At 37.6% G+C, this 23,851-nt stretch overlaps 1 protein-coding gene across 3 annotated transcripts in view; it reads right to left on the bottom strand.

The window, feature by feature from the left end:
* Positions 1-23,490, bottom strand: part of ENPP3 (ectonucleotide pyrophosphatase/phosphodiesterase 3) — a 42,832-nt gene extending 19,342 nt beyond the window's left edge. For 2 of the 3 annotated variants that reach the window (XM_005230127.3, XM_027795909.2), the window contains exons 1-14: positions 23,281-23,490; positions 19,775-19,853; positions 16,461-16,583; positions 15,331-15,456; positions 13,860-13,920; positions 11,463-11,560; positions 7,972-8,051; positions 7,282-7,401; positions 5,726-5,835; positions 4,301-4,366; positions 3,362-3,434; positions 1,894-2,002; positions 1,608-1,736; positions 183-214 (exon numbers count right to left, since the gene is read on the bottom strand). In XM_005230127.3, coding sequence (XP_005230184.2) covers positions 183-214; positions 1,608-1,736; positions 1,894-2,002; positions 3,362-3,434; positions 4,301-4,366; positions 5,726-5,835; positions 7,282-7,401; positions 7,972-8,051; positions 11,463-11,560; positions 13,860-13,920; positions 15,331-15,456; positions 16,461-16,583; positions 19,775-19,853; positions 23,281-23,397 — 1,323 coding nt within the window. In that variant the 5' untranslated portion in view covers positions 23,398-23,490. The remainder of the gene's footprint in view (positions 1-182; positions 215-1,607; positions 1,737-1,893; positions 2,003-3,361; positions 3,435-4,300; positions 4,367-5,725; positions 5,836-7,281; positions 7,402-7,971; positions 8,052-11,462; positions 11,561-13,859; positions 13,921-15,330; positions 15,457-16,460; positions 16,584-19,774; positions 19,854-23,280) is intronic. The other variant, XM_027795907.2, reaches the window with a different exon arrangement.
* Positions 23,491-23,851: the final 361 nt, after the last annotated feature.

The following is a 23,851-nucleotide window of genomic DNA, read 5'->3' as shown; positions in this document are numbered from 1 at the left end:
TTCCCCATGGCAAACTTTTGTGCACCATCTTTGAATAACTTCCAGAACTGCTTGCAATTGTACACTGGGATCAAGACACTATTTAAACTGGCACTGTAGCCTCAGTTTTTCACAAATTGTGCTTTCTGATCAGATTCATATTAAGAGGAACTACATGGAAAAACTATGAAAATATTACTCACTGTGAGGTTTTTAACAGTTCCTTCCGAGTCAACTGTTAAAAAGAAAAGAGAAATTTACATACATTTAAACAGCAGAAGGTCCAAAGGCTCATGAGAAAAATTTCAACATGTTTTTTGTCTGTAAAATTGAATTTCTTTATTATCCTGTGAAGATTATGGTAACCATAACCTTCCAGGGGTAGGAATGGTATGTTTCCAAGGGTAACTGTCTGTCAGTGTGATACCCTGTGGAAATACCTAGTACTTTGGGTACATCAAGACAGACTGTAGAAAGCTGTCATGGTACTGACTGCCTACACCTAAAGCTGACACATGATCAGAACCAAATTTTCTTCTCCCACCTAACCTCTGTTGGAAGTATAAGCTTTTTTACATTAAACTGGACCTGGAGCACTTGTCCTGTATTCCACTTCCAGTGGCAGTCACAGAGACAAATCCAGTCTGTCTTAGTACTTTCACCTTCTACATTTTCAAAGAGTGACTTTAACCTTTTGACATTAGCTTTTTAAAAAACAAATCTGAGCACTTTACAGAAGGAAAAATCCTTCAGAAAAAGTAAGACTGTTAGAAGAAATGAGGCAAAAATTATATTAAGACATATACAAAATACCATTATTCTTTCCACTGCTTATTACTCTGCTCCTGTCTGACTTAGACTGTCTTCTATGTAAAACAAGGAAAGTCTGCTTTATGCTTTATAAATATTGTGCCTACAAATATAAATACAATTAGAAAAGATAAGTAAAACATACAATGGGATCCTATCTCTTATTTGAGATCTGCAGAAATTATACCTTTTAGAATACTCTATGAATTATATATATGCTCACTAAACAGAGAGCTTCCATGCTTTACCTCTTTCCATTTACTTCCTTGATACAGGAAGTTTGGGGATGTTTTGGTTTTGGGGTTTTTTTTTTCCTCAGTCTGGTACCACAGTATCTGTTCTGAGTCAGAGTCAGCTCACATGGTTTCAATTTTCTGTTCTTTTGAGATACCAGCCAAAGGGCTCAACTAACTCTTGGATTCCACTGTGCTAAGATTCAGATTTTGTAACTTTGTACAGAGTTAGAAATAGTCATTGCTTCAAAAAGACTGATTCTGTCAATGTTGCACAAGGAATTTATGAAGAGCAATGCACTTACAAAAGACCTGAAGTTCCAGTTCAAAACAATAAAACTAGCTTTACTTCAACTTTCCACATGCCAAGAAAATGTCAGCATCTGCAACAAGTTTTTCTAATCTTCAATGTCATCTAAAGAGGTCATTCTTGCAAAAAAACTCCCAGCTTCCATGGATGTTTAAGCCAGGTTAAGGGAAATGGAAAGCTGTTCACTCTGTTGATTATTACTGATTATCCATTTTCCCTATTTATTTATTTCCTGTTATACTGAGTTTGCAATCCCAGAATTGGTCCACACTTACAGGTAAAATAGTCCTTTGGAACATTTCTTGCTCGAATGCGAGCTGCAGGCCCAGCATATATGTAGAAATCAATCTGTTTGAAGTAATTAGTCATATATTCTAACTGTCTGCAGTAGGTCATCTCCATCCCTAAAGGACAACATAGAAACAGTTATTTTTTATATACAATATATGGCAAGGAAGATGCAGTGAATTACAAAATAGATTAAAACTAGTAAGCACACATATTACACAGAGGAAGAAAATAATGACTCAGTAAAATTAGATTGAAAAAATAACTATATACCATGATCAGCTACAACAATGAGGTTTACACATTTGTGCAGGTTTCTTTGTTTAAGTCCATCCATTAGCATCCCCAGTGCTTGATCTGCTATCTGTAAGGCTTTGATTACCTGTGAAATAAACCAGTTTCATTAGAATTTTTCTTATTTCAAGTTCTTGCTTAAATACAATCATAGAAGCCTAAAAAAAGTGAGCTTTTCTGTCAGTTTTCAGTTTCTTAATATTGTTTCTTCTTTTCTTTTTCCATCACTACTAGAATATAGATGCACGGAATTCCACTACTCTACCACAGAATATGTGACTTAAAAAGTGACAAATAGTTTTTTTTCTATTACCTTAGAAAAATTGAGCTTCAAAAAATGTTTATTGAAACAAAAAAAAAAATCAACACATTCAGATCAAATTTGTTCCTCACTCCAAAATTTATATAAAATATCAGATTTATAACATTCAATACAATTTTTATTATAGTATGAACAAGTCATTTTATGAACAATAAGCAGTGCTTCAAAAATATTTACAGGCATGTATTGCCTGTAAGACCAGGGGGGCATCCAAGAAAGCATGGTGCCCTTCTCTCATGTATACATTCTCCTTCCTACAGAAAACCATTAACCACCACTTAAGTAATACAGGAGAAATTCAGCACAACCCACCCTACAGCCACTCACAGAGGATGGCTATTCCCTAAGATGGCACAGCTGTAAGTCCTACAGCCAGAACGACAGCTGATTGAATCTGAGGACTCCATGTCTGAGCACCTGCACCCTTCTTGTCCCCCTAACTCTGCTGCATTCTCTTGAATGTTTTGTGTGCAAATAATACAATTGCATATACAGTAATGGGGTTTTAAGTCCTTTATGTACCAAGAGACATGGAGTTCCCTTTCCAATCAGGGAGCCTAAAGCTATCCGATAAAGATCAGTTTTTCTGTCCTTGTCCACTGCAACAAGGTCTTTTGCTGAAGACCATTTTCAAATATATTAAACAAGATCATTCCAGGAAGGAGGTGAGGTGATATGAGGAGTCCTAAGCTCCTTAAAGACTGAATTTTTTCCTACATGCAAGAAAAAAATGTACTATTTTTGAGTTACAAATTAACAAACATTGAAGTACAGTGTTAGGAATAAATAAAAGAGAGTTTTAAGGATTTGCCAGGCCACATGTTTCCAAATACCTCTTGGCAATAACCTTGAAGTTCAGTCTAAATATAATCATTAATATTATTGCTAATCATATCATCTGAAATTATTCTCTGCCGGTCTGTTTGGTTTACACCTCTTTTGATTCACACACAGTGTTGGAATCATAAAAATGGGCTCAACCACAAGCAAGAGTTCTTAATAAAACTTCAAAAAACAGTCACAGTAATTTTTAATCTACTCTCCAAATGTTTAAGTTGGTTAAGTTCACAGTACAGCACCATTTTTAGGGCAATTTAGGCTAAGAAAAACACAAAACCTACTTACACCACCACTAACTGGTCCAAATGAATGTCCAGAAGAATCTGGTTCATCAATATATAAAGTATAGAAATCAGGCCTGAAGTTAGAAATAATTAAGAATGGGATATTATGAGAATTTGGAGATAACATTTCAAAAGAATACTTTCATTAGAAAAAAAAAAAAAGAGACTTAAAAGGGAATTATGAATAACTTCTTTAAAACTTAAGAAAAGCCCCTACAGAAAATATAATAATTCAGTTTCCTCTGTGTTTTGTAAGTAATCAACATGGACTATTTGAAGCTACAATTTCAGAAACAATTTTCAGAAACAGTATCCAGTGACTTTATTTGGTATTCAGAAATCACTGAAAAACTTCAAGACCTCAGCAGAGCAAGCTGTTCCTTTCTGAGATGTAAGCAGAACTACCACCTAAAGGATCTCTTCCTGATTAAGCAGTGAGATTCTAAAGAGCATCTCCTAATTGTAAATACATTAGGAAATTGTTAACAAATCACCATATAAAAGATTTCACTTGATAACATCACAAATTTGAGCACCACAGTCAGTGGTGACATCTACCTTTCATCCTGAATTACTGCCTGCAATTACTTTCAGATATTTAACCTTTCTTGTGCCAAATCTTTCATATAAAGTCTCTCATTCATACATTTAAACAAGAAACTGAACGTTCTGTTCCTCTAGACCATGCACCATGAAAAAAGACACACCAATAAAACTTATACAACAGTACATCCCATTCAGATACGTGCTCACTTTTTCATCTTTTGTATCTACAATCCTATCTTACAACTGGTTAGCTAATACTTATACAACAGGCTTAAGTTCAGCAAATTACCATTTGAGATCGTGAGGAAGATTCCATATTTCACAAACACCAATAGAAATTTCAGTGGCTAAGCATTAAAACCTTTCTAAGTGATAGTCTTACAACCAGTGTTACCTCTCAGATTTGGTATAATCAAGCCATTTCAATATTTCTGAAATTCTCTCTTCATATGTAACCGAACTGGGGGGGGAAAAAAGATAACAATGTTAACAAGGCTTTTCTGATAAGCCCTTCTAATTCCAAGATACATAGAAAGTGTCCACTCTAGTCACATAGTAAAGTCACAGACTGGGATTTCAAGAATGGTCCATCTAAAAAAGGTACCAGCAATCAATTTTATTACTCTCATTTTTTATCAAATGTAACTCACTTTTAATGTTAGATTAGACAGATCCTTATTTTGCAAACACAAACGTGATGTTGGTGGCATACTCATGTATTTATAATGAAATGCATGCAAAAAAGATTTCAATTTCTGGACATAAACCTGAAGTACAAGTTCAAATAATTTTTATTCTTTCCAGCAAGTATAAACCTTGGACTTTTATAGTTTAAAAGCAAGTAATGTCTTCAGCAAAATCTTTGTGACACCATGCTTTGTCTCCTATGAAGGAATTCACCCATTAATAACTTTGCTTCCCCCCAAGTCATGCATAAGCTTTATGTTAATAACCTACACTACTCACATGTTTTCTGAGTACCAATCCCACACATCAGTGCAAATCCTTTGTTAACTATAAAGACTTACAGTTATACAATTGCTTTAGATTATTTTTGTAAATGTGAAGAATCATGGACCTTTACTAAAATCATCGTGAAAATGTAGAAATAATTTACTAATATCAATGCTGTCCATAAGAAAAAAAAATACTATGAAGGTAATTGCTATATTTTCATGTGTGCCCTGTGAATTAACTAGAGAAAACATACAGAACTATGATTCAGCAGCAGTGTGCACATTATCACACACCCAACCAAGACCAGAGGGAATTGATCTAGAGCCTATCTTCCTTCAGTCTTCAGAGGCTTCCCTGTCCTGCATCCTCTTTGCCATTAGTTTCTGCCTCTTATATCCTCTTGCCATGGCTTCCAAGTTTGTGTTCATTATCTTAGGGTATATGTTATCTGAAATCTTATTCTCAGGTACAAGTATTTTTAAAGGGCTATATAGTAAGTGTAGATTTTATGTGTGGAAATATGGTAATCCTTGGTACAGCTTAGCAGTGGCTACTAATCAGTTATAGGATGCTTTCCTAGTGGGAGATGAGAGGTTTGCAGTTGGCTGAAACTTTCAGAACTGTCTAGGAGAGCAGAATATACAGTACCCTTTGACTTTTTCATTGTGAATCCCCTAAATGGTTTTGAAAAATTCAACTAATATTGGTAGTTCTGTGGCAAAACCAGGATGATGTGACATGGCACGTATCTCTCAGACTGTTGTTTAAAAACCTTAAATTTCATTTCCTTCAACTGTCGTACAGCAATTTGGATTTTAGGAGTAATTTTCAGGAATCTACTACAAGCCCTGTAAAAACTTACCTGTTGAATACCCTGTACAAGTTGGGGTATGTTTCATTAATCGGAACATCAGAGCCTGGCCAAAAGAAGGTGCCTGCTTTCAAATTTTGGTACATTGCTGTCAGCCAGATCTAGAGTAAAGATATAAACAAATGATTTTATGGCATTTACACTGCTGGAGGGCCTCAGATCACCAAAGTAAAAATACATAATTGCATCAGAAATATGGGCTGCAGGCGTGCATTTCTCTTTCTTTCACACATCACACAGTTGCTTAATGACCATATGTCATTAGCGGTTTGTTTTCTACACACACATTCTGAAGAAAAATCAGTAGCAACGAAGCCAGTATGTTGCCATTTCTTGGGTATTCTCAGCCTAGGAAAAAATCATATAGGTATTTCCGTAACTGGCAAGGAGTAGTAATCTTTCTTCCTGTAGTAAATGCCAGTGAAATGGATCACGAAGATGGAAAAATGGTTCAAAGCCGTGTCAGGGATGTTCAGGCTTGACATTAGGAAATATTTCTTTATGAAGAGGGTAAAGGAACCAGCTTCCTAGAGAGGTGGCCAATGTCCCAAGCTTGTCAATTTTTAAGAAGCATTTGGACAATGCCCTTAATGACATGCATTAACTTTTGGTCAGCCCTGAATTGGTCAGGCAATTGGACTAGATGATCATTATAGGTCCCTTCCAACTGAAATTATTCTATTCTATTCTAAAGATATGGATTCTAGTTATATGACTTTATTATAAGAGGGAATATTTCTATTCATTTTAAAGAGTGCAGCTGTGGTTCTCTTACAAACCTGATGAAATCCTTCATGAAACAATAGCACCAAAACCGGGGTACTTGAGTATACTGTAAACATGACTACATGGACACACAGAGATATATACACATACAGACACATGTAAATAAATATATAAATGTAAACTAAGTAAATACACTATATACTACATGTGTATTTTTTATATTTTGTACTGTTATCACAGCTTGATATTTCTAGTAAATAAATAATATTAATCATAATTATAGGTACAATCAGGGTAGGTTGTTTTTTTATGAAATGTGCCATACATTATCTATAAGTGTTAATTCTGCTGGAAATTAAGATCTTTGCTATTCTTTTCATTGCTTTTATATGCCTGGACTTTGTAAGTGTATTTGTAAATGGATATAATCTGGAAGTAGATTTTCAGATTTAGTTTTGTAGCTAGTTGTCAAAAGAGAAGCAAAAAATTACCACACAGTAAAAGCCTGTCAAAAATTTACTGTGGCTTCCTGTGGCAAGAGATCCATCCCGATACTAGGCAGAATATCTAAGCCTTTTTTACTAACTGCAACATTAAGTGACATTTTTAAGTCTTGGAATTATCATTTTAAGAGTTCTTTTACTTTGATAAAAAGCAAACTGTTTTTGTAGGCAGCCTATAATACAAAACCTACAGGATATTTAGCACATACTGCAAATATATCACACAACTTTGCATTTTATTCTATTTTTGTTTTTTTTAATAACAGTACATGAGCCACTCTAGACATAAAGCAATACCATGATGAGAAATAAACCTACTGGCTGCCCCTTCCACCATGAAGGTTTGAATTTTTCTGTTCCCGAAAGTGAGAAATGCTCGTTCAAGTGTACATCATACATGTTGTTATCAATAATGCCATGAGATTCTGGATACAGTCCCTGCAAAATGAAAATGAACAAAAAAAACCTGCTGAGTCTTGAAATCAAATGGAGCCTAAACTATGTTGCAAAGCACACTATTGCAGTGTTGTAACTATTTTTAGGGCTGTTTTATCACAGAAACTGAACATGCTTTCCTAACTCACACAGATCATCAGATTCCTGTCAATGAATTGAGTGCCTGTCAAGATCCCTTGATTTTCTCCATTTGCTCCCCAGCTCAATTAAAACCTGATGTGCTATAGATTAAGTACCATATGTGTCATGTGGCTATATATCAGCTCCCAAACCCATCCTAAGCCACACTTCTATCAAATGGCTGTGTCCTCACACGTGCTCACTTATATCCAATTGAACTGTCAAAGATCAGGAATAACTGTTTCACAGGCCAGAATCAGATAGCATACATATATAGCCACATAGATCACACCTGTATGTACTATCTCAGCATATTCCTTTTGTTTTTTACTCCTATAGTTTAAATTCCCATGTCCCACAAAAAGATTGGCACCACAAAATTATTTCTGTCATCCAGGTAATGAAAAGAAAAAATAGAAAATTCTCACTTACTGTTACAATAGTATAGTGGTTTGGGAAGGTTTTGGTGGGGTAAACAGCTCTCATATATTTTGAATGCGTGCCACATGTTTCTGCAACAAATCATGGAATTAATATAAATTTGCTTTTTTTTTTTTAAATTTAGAACTAACAGTCTTAAAAACAAACAAACAAACAAATCACCACAGTTAGTTGCTGTGGTATTAGAGGAGAAGTGTGACTCCAAATGAAGACACGTACATTCTGGTGTCTGTGACCCAGACCTACCATCCCACTGCAGTCAGTGGACCCTGGACACTCAATTCAGCTGCCTAAAGCCTAGATGCTTAGGGACATTTGTGACATTTTTAATGACCTTGCGTGGCCTTCAGATGCTGCTCCTAAATCCTGTCTGCCAACCCAAATGAGTGTCTCAGATATTTCTGAGATCCAAAATGGCACTAGACATATATGTTTATGCAATAAGACGGAAGCCTCAGGTCACCCCAGGCAAGATATTCTGCAGAGCTGTGCAATGACCAGAGGCATGGGAAGGAGTCAGTTGCTCAAGCACCGAGTCCAGTGCCACTTAAGATACTGTCAGATATCCAAGACATCTGCATGAAAGTTGGCGGTTTTGATGCAAGATCACTGAGAGATCTGTGTCCTCCTGACAGCTGCTGAAGGCCACCTAGGACGCCATAGCAGTCTGAAGTGTTAGAAACATAGTGTTGGAAGAAGGGTTTGCCAGAGTCAAGAGGATGCTCAATATGAGTTATGCATCTTGCTCAACTTTATTAGTTTCTAACACTACTTATATAGAACCGATACACATGCATATTCGTAAAGCAGAAATATAATTGGTTAGTAGTCTCTAAAACGTGCGCGGTTCTCACACCCCTAATTATCATGACTAAAATAAGCATTTTATCCATGTAGCTAATTGTGTTGCTGTGCTTCAGCCTTGTAGTTTGTTACTCCCTATTTTCCCATACCGGTCCCTATCTTTCTTGGCCCTGCACCTGCTTTCCCAGCAGCTGTAGCTTGTTACAGCCACGGCCTGTTGGCACAGCATAATTACTTGGTCTCAGGATTCAAGAATAGCTCAAGGCTACCTTTCTTGTTAACTTCAGCACAGCAACTTCAGTACAATTCTGATTACAGGCCTATGCTAATACCACGCCTGGATTGTGCAGATCTTCAGAGATTCTAAGGCCATGCTTCTGCAGCCATTCTTCTACAACATAGGTTAATGCAACAATCTGTCCTGTAGCACCCTCTGTCTGTCGGTTGAGCTGGCTTGTTCTCTGAGCTCATGCACTGCACTGCACAGACTGTACTAACCATAAACACACTGACTACAATGAACGTGAACACATCTCACATGCAGTCACCTCCAAGAATGTATCTAAATGTAGGTGGCCTGCTCTGGAGTGAATCCCACCTCAGGTGTCCTACCTTTATCTCTAAACACTGTACCACTTTTCAGCAATCCAAGGCACTTACCATGCCCAAACACCTGTAACATCTAAATCCAGTGTAATATCCAACTTACTCAACCACAAAACCAAGGTGTGAAGACTGGAAGATGTCTTAATGCCATTTTTAATCTAACTTGCGTGGAAAAACAGTTCTGTATTAAGCTGAGTCAGATGACTACGCTCAAACACACTATACTTTGATGTACAGCATTTCAGTCAAAGAACAGAAACTGATTTTAACTAAGGAAGCTCAACTACACAATGAAAGGCCAAAATTTTGTTCAACAAAACTGTTCTGGTGTAGTATAGAAAAAAAGGCTTAAAGAGTGTTTAAAGACGGGCTGGAAAATGGACAAATAAATGAGAAAATCAACATAATTTTTGATGGATTTCTCTTAAAGGGTAAAGGAGCTGCATTCATAATGTACATATTCTAGAACAACTAGCTTGATTAGCTCTACTGAAAATCCTAGGTTAATGGACTTAATAGAGAGAAAATATTTTATGCTACAAATCAATGTCACTTTTTTTTCTTTTGCAAACAGAGGAATTTCCCTTTCCTTTCCACTATCAATTTCTGAGAATAATTAGCATGAATATGTATAATCAACTGTTAAAATTGACTACAAATATAAGTAATGCTGAATTACACTTCTTTGTGTTTGAAAGGATTTCCTGGATAAATAAACATAGCATGATTTTCATGCCTTTTGTCAATTTGGCACTTCCTTTTAAGTTGTTTCAAAAGACTGGAACTTAACACTGACTTCTGTGAACATGATTTCTTCACTGACTCAAGTTTCTTCCAAAGTCAGAATGACATCAAAGAATAAAATCTTTGCGCAAGAAGTCAGGTTTGCACACTGCTTCAAGTTCAGGCTTATGGACACTCTCATTATCCACAAACAAGATTGTTAGTTATTCAGTAAAATGTAGTACTTCGTAACAATCATGTGAAGTTTTCAAATGAGCACAATAGAAACACGATATGATATATTCAGAACAAATACAAACACTGTCAATTTAGACTATTACTGCTGAGAAGAAAAAAATAAATATGCAGACATTTTGTCCAGGTACAAAGTATCTTGAGAGCTGAGCTCTAAAGTATTCAGGATATTTTAACAGTGTGCAATAATTGGTCTCACTTTTTAGAGTCCTTTACAATACAAGCTAAAGATCTTCAACTTACTGTTTCTCCCAAGATTCAGAAATACTTAGAAACAGTTACTTGTACCTTACTGCAATCATAACAATATATTAAATTCCACCAATATGTAAATTACATTGCATTGAAGTCTAATATAATAATATTCACAGATAAAACTGTAGCTTCTCTTTAATATCTTATTAATATGTATTATTTGATATCTAATATAGATATTAGGAAGAAATTATTTACTGTGAGGGTGGTGAGACACTGGAACAGGTTGCCCAGAGAAACTGTGGATGCCCCATCCCTGGCAGTGTTCCAGGCCAGGCTGGATGGGGCTTCGAGCAACCTGGTCTAGTGGAAGGTGTCCCTGCCCATGGCAGAGGGGTTGGAACTAGATGATCCCTTCCAACCCAAACCATTCTGTGATTCTATGACTCTATGTTCTTAAAATATTTGACTTTGACAAAGTGCATCTTTGAGGAAAATTTCCCAATAACCCAATGTATTTTTTCTTTGTATTATACTTTAATGATGATCTCCTTATCACCTAGAATTTTTCAATGGAGTACAGAGAATGCAGGAAATCCTTCTCTGGAAGTTTTTTCCAGTCTTAAATTGTATTTGAATGCATATTTCAAACTATTTATTTAATGAAAAGCTGATGACCAGTATTAGAGGTCTTTTTTAAAAAAGTCATGTTTGCTGTGCACTCAAATACAAGAATTAATGTCAACATATAATAATGAAAATACACAACTGATGAGGGAGACATGATTTGCGATTTTTCTTATTGCTGAGCAACACATATGCATGAACACACAAAAGGGACTGGAGAGGTTGCATGCAGACTTTTAAAGAAAATAGTCAAAGCACTCTTGGTAACTTACTGAGTTTTTGAATATTTGGCAGCAAAGAGCTCCAGGTTTGCAAGTATTCTGCTCTAAACCCATCCATTGAAAAAAGGATAAGTGGTGGCAGATCAAACCTACAAGAAAATATGAGTTTGTCATTGTAAAGGAGTTTAGACAGTTGGTGACTTGTTAAGATATTTAACAATATAAATTCTATTTTTAAAAGCAGGATCCAGACATTTAATGTACTTCCCAGAATTAATATCACAGTGTGAGATAAACAAATAGTTCAATTTTGAGAGCAAATACACAATACTCCTGGAAAAAAAAATACTGAAGGAATAGAATACAAGCTAGTCAGTATATCCAGAACCTACAAAAGAAATTGGATTTGTTAATCTTTTAATAAAAATACAAACAAATACAAATGCTGCTGACTAGTATCCAAATACAGACCCAGAGTTCAGGGCAGCCGAAGTGCCTCTGTACATAGCGATGGGTTGAATTCTGTCTCTTATTCCTTAGTTCATCTTAAAAAGTCTTTCAGGGCAGCTGCACAATGACTGTAAAAGTACAGCAGTCACCCAGCAAGCAGTTAGGGCCAATTAGCCTCAGCTGAGAAACAATCTATTTGCAATGCCAGGTTTCGGCTAATCCCTTACTTTACCACATTTCCTCTGTGAAGACATCACTAAGCAGTCCATGTTCTTTGCAGATTATACCTCTCATGTCACCCAGCTCTCATTGAGCTGGAGAACACTTCTTTTCCTCAAGGACCCTGACAAACTGAACTCAAAGCTACGAAAAGAATGCAGCAACTGCTAGTTTGCTTACGGTAAGACTTCATGTATATAAGGATAAAAGCCTCAGATCTGACTTCATATAGTAGATATGATAAAATAGGCACAAGCTGCAGCTGATCTCTAGAACAGTATTTAAATTCTTGTTATAAAAATTATAACTAGGAGGTGCCAGCTGTGCAAATAAACTTCAAAGTTATTAAACATACTTTCTCTTAAGCAACCTAAAAGGACTCTTAAAGAAAAATGCATCAGCAGTTATGAAGTGCTGGTGCTATAGCACCTTTTTTTCATAACACCAAGTGACAAATTCAGTGGGATCAAGTAACGTGATTTTTCAAATTCAGTCTTTTAGTTAACCATCGTTATATATTTCATAATCTCCTCAGAAACATACAAAGAAACATAAAAATGGTAAACCTAGAATTAAATTTTAAATGTAGTTTGAAGTAGGTTTCGCTACATGTAGTACCAAAAAAAAAACCCCATCTGTTTGTAATTTATAGGAATTATAAGCCTGGAAAATACTGGGGGAGAAAATGGTTGATAAAATGCAATTACTAATAACTGACTCCATTTTTTCAAGTAATACTTCAAGTGTTAACTATGAAAAAAGAAGTTATATATTCACATCAGACAATAATCACCATCCCAGTTTGTTTCTTTCACAGTGGTCTTTGCAAAACATGGAAGTACACTGGCATTAATGTTTGTATAAAAACAGTTTGTATAAAACAACTTCCTGATTTGAATCTGAAATCAAATGGAGCTTTATATAGCAATTATGTTTACAGTCCTTAAAGAAGGTCTCCTCCACTAATTTCCAAGTTGTAGCCTATGAAACTGTGTTAACTCAGCAAGTTATTTGTTAACTTAAAAAGTGTATTTCTATAGCTATGTTGAGAGGCTTATGCAGGAACCCATGAAGAGGCCACAATACTACAGCTACTATTGTTATAATGAAACTAAATTTGCAGTAAAATAGATAGAATAATGGAGAACATCACAAATACCATAACTGAACCAGAAAAGAATTTTTTTTTTTGAGAACAACTTTTAAACTATGTTTCTGCAATACTGCACAAATAGCAAAATATCTATAGGTAGATGTCAGAATTACCATGTTACAGTGTTTGTAGACATACGGCTAATTTCATAGCTTCCTTCTTCCACACCTTTCTTTTGGCAGATAATTCAAGTAAAAAAAACCCAACCTGTTAGTTAGATAAAGGACTGCAATCACAGATTCTAACAGTTATTAAAGTTTGCATAAGGTGATTTATCCGAATTGTCACAGATACAATATAGTAACATAAAATGGACTATGAACATTTTGTGATACATGAACCTTGAGATCACTCCCACAATTTTTCCAGGTCTTTGCAGGCCGACTTTCAGTCTGGATTTGTACTCTAAACAGTAAGTGATAAATTAATGTGCAACGAAATGAAAAAGGTTTTAGAAACAAAAAACATTGCTAGCCACAAACTGCTACTATAGAATATTCCTCAGGGCAGGAACCTTATTCTCAGTAAATATAAACACCTCATGAAGACCTGCTTAAAGCCACTGGAGTATTTCTGACCATCACAATGATTTTATTTGCTAAGAAGACAAAATTATTTTATCCTACCCAGCTGGACACTGAGGAGTTTCAAGTGATATACATGGTTCTTCTGCCCAAGGTATTTCATCTAAAAGAACAAAAGAAAATACTGAGTCAGCATTAAAAAAACCCAAACAAACAACAAAGTTTTCTAGTTGATCTTTTTAGAGTTGTTCTTGGTACATTTTCTGCTTCAATACAGAATTATAGAAACACAGGGCTAAAGATCCCTTTAGAAATCATTTAGTGTAACCTATTAGTTAATCAAACCTGGAAATGGCTAATGCTTACAATATTAAGTTAAAAATAAAGCACATATACCAGACAGACAAGCAAACAAATGAAAGAAGGAATCACTATGAAACCTTAGCCTAATTTTTAGCTGGTTTTAAATGGAAAACATTTAAACTGTATTCTGTCCACACTGGATTACTGCCTTCTTTATTTGCAGATACCACTTATGCATGTAAAGATGATTGCCAGCGCTCTTTTTAGCCTTTTTTTTTTTTTCTGTAAAGAGCCCAAACTCCTTCAATCTTTCCTTGTTGACCATGGCTTTCAAATTTCAAGTAATTCTTTCTGTTCTCCTTTGAATATTCTCCATCTGCTTCACAGCTATACTCATTTATGTTGTTTGCCCATCTCTTTGGAAGAAACAAAGGAGGTCAATAAGAGAAGAAAGAAGAAAAACATCTGAAAAGGAAAAAATACAAAGAGAAGCAGTGGCTGTTGAAGTTCTTAGCTCACACAGAAAGCTTCTCTCCCATGAAGCAGCCAAAGGCAGGGATGTACAGTGACCTAGACTACAGGTAAATTCAATCAGCTTAGCACCTAATCAAACTCGAATGCTTTTTAATTTGCATTTAGGTGACAAACACAATTTTGCAGGAGCTGCCTTAAATTTCTGCCACCTCACCAGATAAAGGAATTCTGATAACAGAGACCATGTTTTATGCCACTGGTATGCTCCTCGTGTGTCATTCCTGTAATCTGATTTTACTAGTGCTAGTCTTTGAGTGTTTAGCCAGAGTCTGTATGAAACACAAAGATATTCACACATACATAAGATATAAGAAACACCGTCTGAAAATTAATTTCTAATAAAAAGGATGGGATATTTTAAATTAGGAATGATTACTACGATATGTACTTTGGATCCCATGAACTTTGAAGCAGAAAACATGTCTCCATCTATTAAAAAAAAAAAAAAGGAAAAAAGGAAACAATCCAAAAGCCCCACATTTAGTATACTGCTGCAATATTCAAACTTTCTGTGTTTCTTAGGAATGACACATTCACATTGTTCTCCAGAAACTATTTTTTCCCAGTCAAAAGTACCAAAAAGCTTCACCTTAAAATATCTTCATTCTCAAAAATGTCACTGTAAAACTCTAATCTTGAGAAACAAATGCATCTACCTTTATATTTGCCATGTTTACCCATCTATTTATTTCACAGGAAAGTTTATATATATAAATCTTTTTGTCTTTTGATTTACCTTTGCAAACACTGTTGTAGTTTACACAGCAGTCTTTTTTCTGCAAGCAATCATCCGAACAAGAACAGTAACTTCCAGGTATCCGTGTCTCACCACAACGGAAATTAGTGCACCTCCAAGACTGGGCTGAAAATTGGAAGAAAAGGGTTATGATTTGGCTCATAGAACCTCATGTAAACTCCTTTGTGTGGAAATCTCCCAAACAAGTAAAGAAAAAGAAAAAAACAAACAAAAACCCAAAACAAAACCCAAGAGTTTTTGTTGAACTATAATTTTATATGTCCTGCTTGAGTTGCTTTAGCAGTTTTGTCTGAAAGGAAAGCTCAAGATTTTCTTTAACACATGAAGTCTATTTCTGTGGCCATGGAATGGTAATGCAGAGTCATAGAATAACTTTACTCCCCTTCAATCTTCAATGCCTTCCACCTTTCCAGGAAGATTAAAAAAAAAAAAAAAATCAAACCATCAAACCCATATTTTTCCTAAAGAAGAGAAAGAGAAGGAAGCAGATCTTTTTCCTGCTCTTGCACGTGATTCCCAGCAGACAGCAAAAAAAGAGATGTAAGGGCTGAAGCAGGCAGAAAAAGCGATAAAGGTGAAGAAACATCCAAGCAGCTGCTGGGAAAGCAGAGTAACTGGAGAGGTGTCTGGCCTTGATGCAGAGCCAGGCTGCTCCCCTGGAAGATGAGTGCACTACTCCAGCCCCGGGGCACCCACCAAGCACTGCATGAGGCTGGAGAGTGCACCTGACCAGGAAACACCCATTTGTTTTTGAGAGGGAAGAGGTGCTGGCACAGCAGCATTGTTTCAGGGCCCTGGTCAAAGGTAGCCTGTGATTTCTGCTCACGCTTATCCCCAGCTTTATCTGGGCCAGGAAATATGTACGGCAAATGCTTTGGTTATCCACGAGGGAAAAATGTACAGGGATCTGATTTGAGAAATACATAGGAAGATTTTGTGTCCTGCCAGGTCACCACCACCACATCCTTCTCTCCCTGAGGGAATGTGACATAGCTTCCGTACGTCTGCATAAATACAAGAATGTATCCTTTTCGTATTAATATCACATGAAAAAAAACAAACTCAAAATAAAATGGAAACTAGAGAGCACTGCCAGTAGGGGAACATACTTGGCTCCACGCAGGTGTCTTCATAGTCCCAGCAGCAGTCCCCACGCTCCTTGCAGCCGCTGTCACACTGGCAGCCAGGTACCTCTCTCCTGTGTGGCTCATTGCACTTGTGCCTGCAGCTGACTGTAAGGAGAAGGCAATGATTCTGCGTGGTTGGATAGCTCTGTCCCAGAGAGGTCAACTAAATGGATCACGGACACAGGCTGCAGCAAGAAATGTGCTGAAACATTTCCCAAATCTGTTTCCTAAGTCATTTTCCAATGCCCACTAGCACACGGGTCAGCAAGGTGAAATGAAAGCTGTAGGAAGTCCTCTGGACATTGAAGGTCCTGGTGGCTGTTTGGGCCACACTTGCCCAGAGCCTGTGGCAGGGCTGTTCCTGTAGCAGGTCTCCCTAGGACCAGTGGCACAGGAGACAATGCCTAGGTGTCTCCCCCTCCAAGCATGAGGAGCAGGAAGCTGGCATGTCCCCTGCTCATTTCTGGGTCCAGGATGCAAGAGGAAGAATACCTCCCACTTTGGATGCTCCCTAATATACATGGCAGGGAGCTGTGTGGGATGGGGGTTCCCTCAGGGCTGGGCACCCAGAGCCATGGGGGCTCCCCAGGGGTGGCTGGGCATAGCCTGGGAGCCAGGGCACATCCCACCGCAGTGGGGCAGCCAGCTGGGGGGACCAGGGCAGCCCACCCCAGGCACTGGGCACTACCCTGGGGACAGGGACAGGCCAAGGCCAGACTGTTGGCCTGTGGGTGGGCCTGGCTTAGTGGGACCCATGGCCATGCAGGGCATGGCTGTGCGGACCTGGAGACCCGCCCTGCTGCAGCATTTCTGGGGCAGGGACTGATGGCCCCAGGGGGCTGAAACAGGGTCCTGGGCCATGGGGCAGCCCTGGGGGGTTGGGCAAGGCCCATAATATGCCTTACTAGTCCACTTCGGATTCTGACCATATCTCTCCCACTTAATCATTACAAGGTCCATTAGAAATCTGCAGGTTTGGTTGTTTTGATCAAAAGAAAGAAAAGGCTCCAAATGAGGGGCCTTGTGCTGGAAATGGAGACGTGTTTCCTCACCACAGTTCTGACACATTCATGCAAGGCAAAGGGAGAGCTCTGGCTCTCCTGAGGACAGCTGAGGACACCTTAGGAAAATGCCAAATCTCCAAAGATCACGCACAGCTCCACACCAGCCTCCACCAGGATGAGCCTTGTGTCTGCATTCTCTGTACTGCAGAAATACTGTTTGAACCACCCTGAGCACCTACATTTCCAGTTTTCTTGTCCACTCACACCATTAGACAAGGATAGGTATAACTACTCGTGTTTGCTGGTGCAATTTATTATAGTTGCCAAAAGGTTCATGCTTTTGTAGGCTGTACTGGCTACAAAATTTGGGCTTTAATATCCACTGTGTAGAAACCATGTAGAGCTAAAATTAGTTTTTTCAAGAAAGCCAGTTTGTTTCACAGGTAGAAAGTTCTCATGTTGAACTTTGTGCTCTTAAGTGCTTACAGCAACTATTGTTCAATGCAAGAAAGTTTTGCAAATAATTAGAATAACAAACAATATATGTAATGAGCATAAATGGATCTGTCAAAAGTAGAGATGAAGAGAACTAATTGAGGGCTACAGGTTTTATGACTGGAGTCTGTTCTGTCAAGAAAGAGCTACAATTTTTCAGAAATGTACCTAAACATAGGCAAAGAGCTTTTCTGTGCTTCTGTGGCTGAAGTTTAGAGTATTTAATTAAATTTTTCCTCTATCCATTGGCGTTTGAACAACTCAGAGTTGTTAAGATGGTCTACCTGATATTAAATGATACAGAATGGTGAGTTTAAGTCAGAAAAAATACAAAAATATTAACTTTTCCTCTGACTGTATTGGAACTGTTCACACCCTTCATAATTTGCAACCCATACTTTTAATTTCTTTACAATATTTATATAACTGTGCAAGGTCAGGAATTTAGTATTACATTAACTTTTATTTGGAGTAGTTAGTACCACTACAGGAGCTGTAAGGAAATTCACATTGAGTATATAAACAGAATCAATTGTACTATATGCCAGGCCCTCCTGACTCCTATCCAGGCCCCTTCTCCTGAGACCACAAGCCTCCAGCACCTGTCTTGACCGCAACTCCTTTTGCTCCTGAACACCACCACTCTTTCCCACTGCCCTCGCAGCAAATGCAACTGCACAAAGGTGCACGCTGCTAAGGGCTGACGCTTCACTTCCCACTCTGCAGTGTATGTTTGGCTAATTCATCTTTCCCAAGTAGGTCTGGTTATGAAAGCAGCAAATAATGTTAGTCAGTCCCTATTTAGGGTTGCTCTGCAGCACCTGCAGAGGCACCAAAATGCTAACACACTGATTTGTTTCCATCTTTCATTTACTACAACTATGACCAAATTCCTCAGGTAAATGTCAGTGAAGACTCGAAGTTGTGGGTATCTACATATTTTACACAGGAAGTCGTAATAAAACATATGTAATCAAAAATCAACTACAATTCTATCTCACTTTATTTGCTAGGCCCATAGTATTGAAAAATCTCAGGAACTAAGACTTGATGAATAAGTAGGTGAATAAGTTCAATGTGTTGATATATGTGTTGATTAGGAATGAGAAAGAGACTGTTTCCTTGAACTCCTCCACTATGACATTACTATTGTTTTGCTTCTAAAGGGAGTGTTTTATTTAATTCATCATGTGGTGTGTTTGTTCTCATTTGACTTGACTCCCTAACATCAAAATGCTACTTTGTTTCTCTAACTAAAAAATAACATTCCACCAAATCAAACCGTTATCCCCTTTATATCATAGCTTTATTGAACTGAAGTTTTCAGAGAAAATTCATAATCAGTTTTAACAGTAGCCACCGGAACTATGCCAAATGTACCCACAGCATGAGTCCCGAAGCTAGTCCGATGGTATTTCTTCTACATAACATACTGGTTAAATAATTGCAGGATATTATATGTAATAAGATAACTCCTATCTCAAATTTTCCTAAAAGTTTCCTAAAAAAAAAAAAAAAAAACACACCAAAACAAAACAAGATTTCCATACCTGTTGTGGACTAAGTTTGACACTTCTAGAAGGAGAAGCAAGGCATTCAGTACTTTAGGACAGGTTTTTCCAAGTATAGATTGTGAGTGTACAGTTTCTATCCAATCCAACTTCAAGAATGCAAGAAATTTATTTTCAAGGCTGGTAAGTTTTCACAGAGCATTTACATGCTCTGTGAAATAGCTGCTGAAGACGTTTACCAGATCTAGCTTCGGTGATAATTATGCTGAAAGTATCATAAACATACCTTGCTCCTGGTCTCCACGGTTCAGTCCTAGTCCTAAACCTAGTCCCAGGGATACAACCACCAAAGCACACAGCAGAACCTGTCACATAGACACAGGAAAATTAAAGTTCACAACTGTGATAAACTATTATGTCTATTGGAAATTAACTGTGTGATTATCATTTCTATGAACGTATGATTTCTTATGAACTAATAATTTCTCTGAACTTGTTCATCAAAAAATTGGAGACATTCTGTGCCTGAAGATAGAGGAGGCACAAGAATGATAATCTTGTGAACTCCTTACAAGCCAACACCTCAATATTGCACTTTTAACCTGTGGCCAGTCCCGTGTTGTAATCAGGGAAGTCTTTGCTCGGGAAAACACAGTAGGAAGCAGTCAATATATTTACCTGTTTTGCAAATTCTTTATCTGTGTAAAGAGATGGTAATTCATTTTACTTAGCTTTCCCTGAAATGCTCACAGGGATTTCTTAAGAGACTCAGCTGGACTGAGGCTGCAAGTGTCACATTTCCATCCACATGCCAGTTTCTCATAAGTCACCCCATTAGCAACGTTAAAGGAAACTGGAAAGAGACAAATAACCCAAGGAAACCTCGTAACAGAAAGTAACATAACCTTTGGGAGACTGGGGAAGAGCTGAGGAGGCCTCTATCAGCTTAACAGACACTCAAGATGAATGGCGATGTATGCTGGCTGAAAGGTGCAGTGAAAAGTGACAACCCTCTCAGAGTATTTCACAGTGTATGTACTTTTCACTAAGGCAACAATGGGACAGAAAATGCTTATCACAGAAAACCACCATAAACCACCCCAGTTTACTTCCCATTTTTCCCTCAGAGCCTTCGTCTCCTGCCATTTCCAGGAACCACCAGGCACTAGCAAATACTAAGATTCAAAATAAAGTAGAAATAAGAGAGGCTTACTCTCATGCTCAGTATTACTGTATTGGAGCCTCGTAACTGAGACTACAGCAATTACAAGGAGCTAAGAAAAACTGCATGTGTGAGTAGGATATAAACAAGTGTACATACACTGTCCTGTTACTTTTTGCCCGTCCTTGCTCACAAAAACACCCTATTCTCCTTGCTACCACCCAGCCTGTCTTGCAGGTGCTGGGCAGAAGTGTAGCAGAACGGGGGGGCCTGCTCAGTTCTGAGGTACGGGTGTACAGCTTAGCCATGGAGCAGCTCCACACTGGGACAGTCCGAGTGCACAGAATTCCTTCCCATAGGCCAGGAAGCCAGAAAGCATACGAGCCAGAAAGTCAGGAATGTGGCACACTCCCAACTAGCCCTCTAACAGGGACAACCAAGAGACCTAACTGTGGGCCTGGCGTTGCACATACCTCTTCCTCCGGACAGATACAGTCAGAGGGGCTCCTTCCAGACCCCCCACTTTCTCCTCCTGCTGCTATCCTCCTTGTGACTGTGCTCAAGAATTTCCTGTCTCCCCCTTGCTTCCCACCCTCTCCAGCTCTGTCACTGATTTTTCCCCAAGCAACACCAAACACCAGCAATGCCAAAGTTACTTCCTTCGCACCTTCTCTCTCTCAGTTTTACTTTCTTCCAGCTGCTCATTCCCTGATTTTTGTGCTGGAGAAATACCCCAAAAGTAGGAATGGAAATGGAACTGCTGAAAGAAGTGGGTAAGAGACAGATGGAATAAGTACGTAGGGAAAGATTGTCCAAAGTGGCAGAAATGCTGAAGACCCCTGAAGAAAGACCCCAGATGTGATGGCAGCAGTTTAATCCTATGTCCAGTCAGCAAGGACAGAATCAGGAGGTGCATTTGGACTAGAACAGTGGCCATTCTTTCTGGGCAGGGAGGATAACACTGCCATGGTGACCTAACAGGTCTTGTCACTGAGTACAGATAAGCCAAATCACCATGGCATGCACTCTTCACCTGGAAGTTCACTATGGCTTTACCCTTCATTTTCATTAAAATTCACATTTGTAAATTAAAATAAACAGAAAATACTAAATTGAAAGTACAGCTATTACAGCAGAAAACATTTCTACCACTGCAAGCAAAGAGGGAGATGAAGTAAAACCCAAAAACTTATAACAGGTATACAGATGAGATGCTGCCTTTATTATAGCATTTACAGAAAGACTCTGGAATTTGGGACATACATCCTTGAGGTGAAATAACATTGGTAGCACCTACTCAAATCCTAAGACTTTCCACAGCTAACTTCTATGTATCAATTCAGGACTATGGATACTTATTCATTAAAAAATTATTCCTAATGCATATGCTCTGCTCTCTAGAGGATTTACTAGACAGTGTGATTACTATTTGTACTTGTACATAATTCTCTGCCTAAGCTTTCAGGAAAAAAGTTGCCAAGGAAGTACTTCATGCATATTGTTTATCAAAAATGGTGTAAAATACTAAGTTTACACCTACAATGTTTAATTTTGTTTTTTCATATAGACAGAAAGAATTAATATGTTTTAGGATACTTATGTTTCTCACTTTATTCTTCAAAGTGCCTCTTGAAACTATAATTTACTTTCCTTCCTAGTTAGGCCTTTTTCCCACATTGTTTCTCATGATTAATTTATTTTTACTGAAGACTTAAGGAAAAATGTCTGTTAATTTATCTTCTCTTTTGTTCTCAGCTTCCAGCATTTCCCTCATATTTTATGAATCCTTGCACAATGCAGCATTAAATAGGAAGTTCTACTATGTGAAATTGTTCTGATGACCTAAAGCTGAAGAGTGTCATAATCTAACTCACTTTTTCATAGGGCTGTTCTGAAAATTAAGTTTTGAGTCTTTCTAAAACCAGTACCTGTCATTTTCTTTAAATTCCAAATTACAGATGCAGTATCTCATGCAAACATATACACAGACATATATTATATGTAATTTGTTTCTTTCATAGTCACAAACAGAAGCCTAAAACTGTGTTATTTGCTACAACAAAAGATTTAAAAAACATAACAAAACCCCTACACATTATTATTTACAGGGACTCTTAAAGCCCTGGGGAAGAAGGAAAGAGTTAACCGTGATTATTTGACTTGTGGACTGACAATACTGTACGAAATGGTTCATTAGTCTTTTCCTATGCCTTGCTTCCCAAATGTTCTTCACCAACACCTTTCCTACATGTCTGTTTTGTTAATGATTAATCCAAAGATAAATAGTAATCAAAAAGGAATCATGGCTGCTTTGGCCACAAGTACATCAATTTAAAACAAATGTATAAAATAAAAGATTGAAGCAATGTCTTTGCTGTGCAAAAGAACTGTCAGGTTGTTATAGTAAAACAAAAAGCACAGTTAACTGCCAGAAACAAACATATTTGCTTGATAAGTACCAGAAGAACTTTAGAAAACTGCCAGTGAGGGTAGTACATTCATGCAGTAAAACTCTGAGCACCAATTACTAAGTTACCATGAATGATCATATTAATACAATGAAACTTCTAAAAGTCTTGCAGATTTGAGAATTGTTAAACTAGCAGCCCTGAAGAACAGCATCTACTTACAGCACAGGTAGCTTTGTATTTCAGCAGGGTTTTTTTCTTCACATACTCTGTTTGTTTTAAAGGCACTTCATTCAAACATCTGCTTTGATACTTAGTAATATCATCCTGAAGCTCCATTTTGCCAAGATCTGCCTCTCAGCTGCATGTACGCTGCGTTCCTCAGCCTCCCCTGCTGGGTTAGCTGTGACTAAGCTGCTGCTCCTGCTTCAAATATGTATGTACTTTGTTCATGCACTTTTTATGAGATCCTAGCTTTTGCATCAGTGATAGGTTTGCAGGAAGCCAAAGTAATCAGGAAAATTACTCAGAAAGGTCAAAGGCTAGAAAGCATTATCTGTGTAGAGAGAAACTTGTCATGTTTCAAGATAAGGACTGCATTAGTTAAACTCTTAACTGAGATTATGTAATACATTGCCACACAATAAAATGCAAAAATGACACAAATTCAGGTACTCAACTATTTGGTTAAAAGCTTGTCATCCAAAGTATTTGTTATCTTCAAAGAAAGCGCTAAATATATTAAACAAAAACCAATATGAAAGTAGACAGTTTCTTAACTCCTGCTCTGTGT

Source organism: Falco peregrinus, chromosome 7, assembly GCF_023634155.1.
Source record: "Falco peregrinus isolate bFalPer1 chromosome 7, bFalPer1.pri, whole genome shotgun sequence".
Classification (NCBI taxonomy): domain Eukaryota; kingdom Metazoa; phylum Chordata; class Aves; order Falconiformes; family Falconidae; genus Falco; species Falco peregrinus.
The sequence above is the reverse complement of the archived record's forward strand: the minus strand, read 5'-3'. Positions and strand labels throughout refer to the sequence as shown.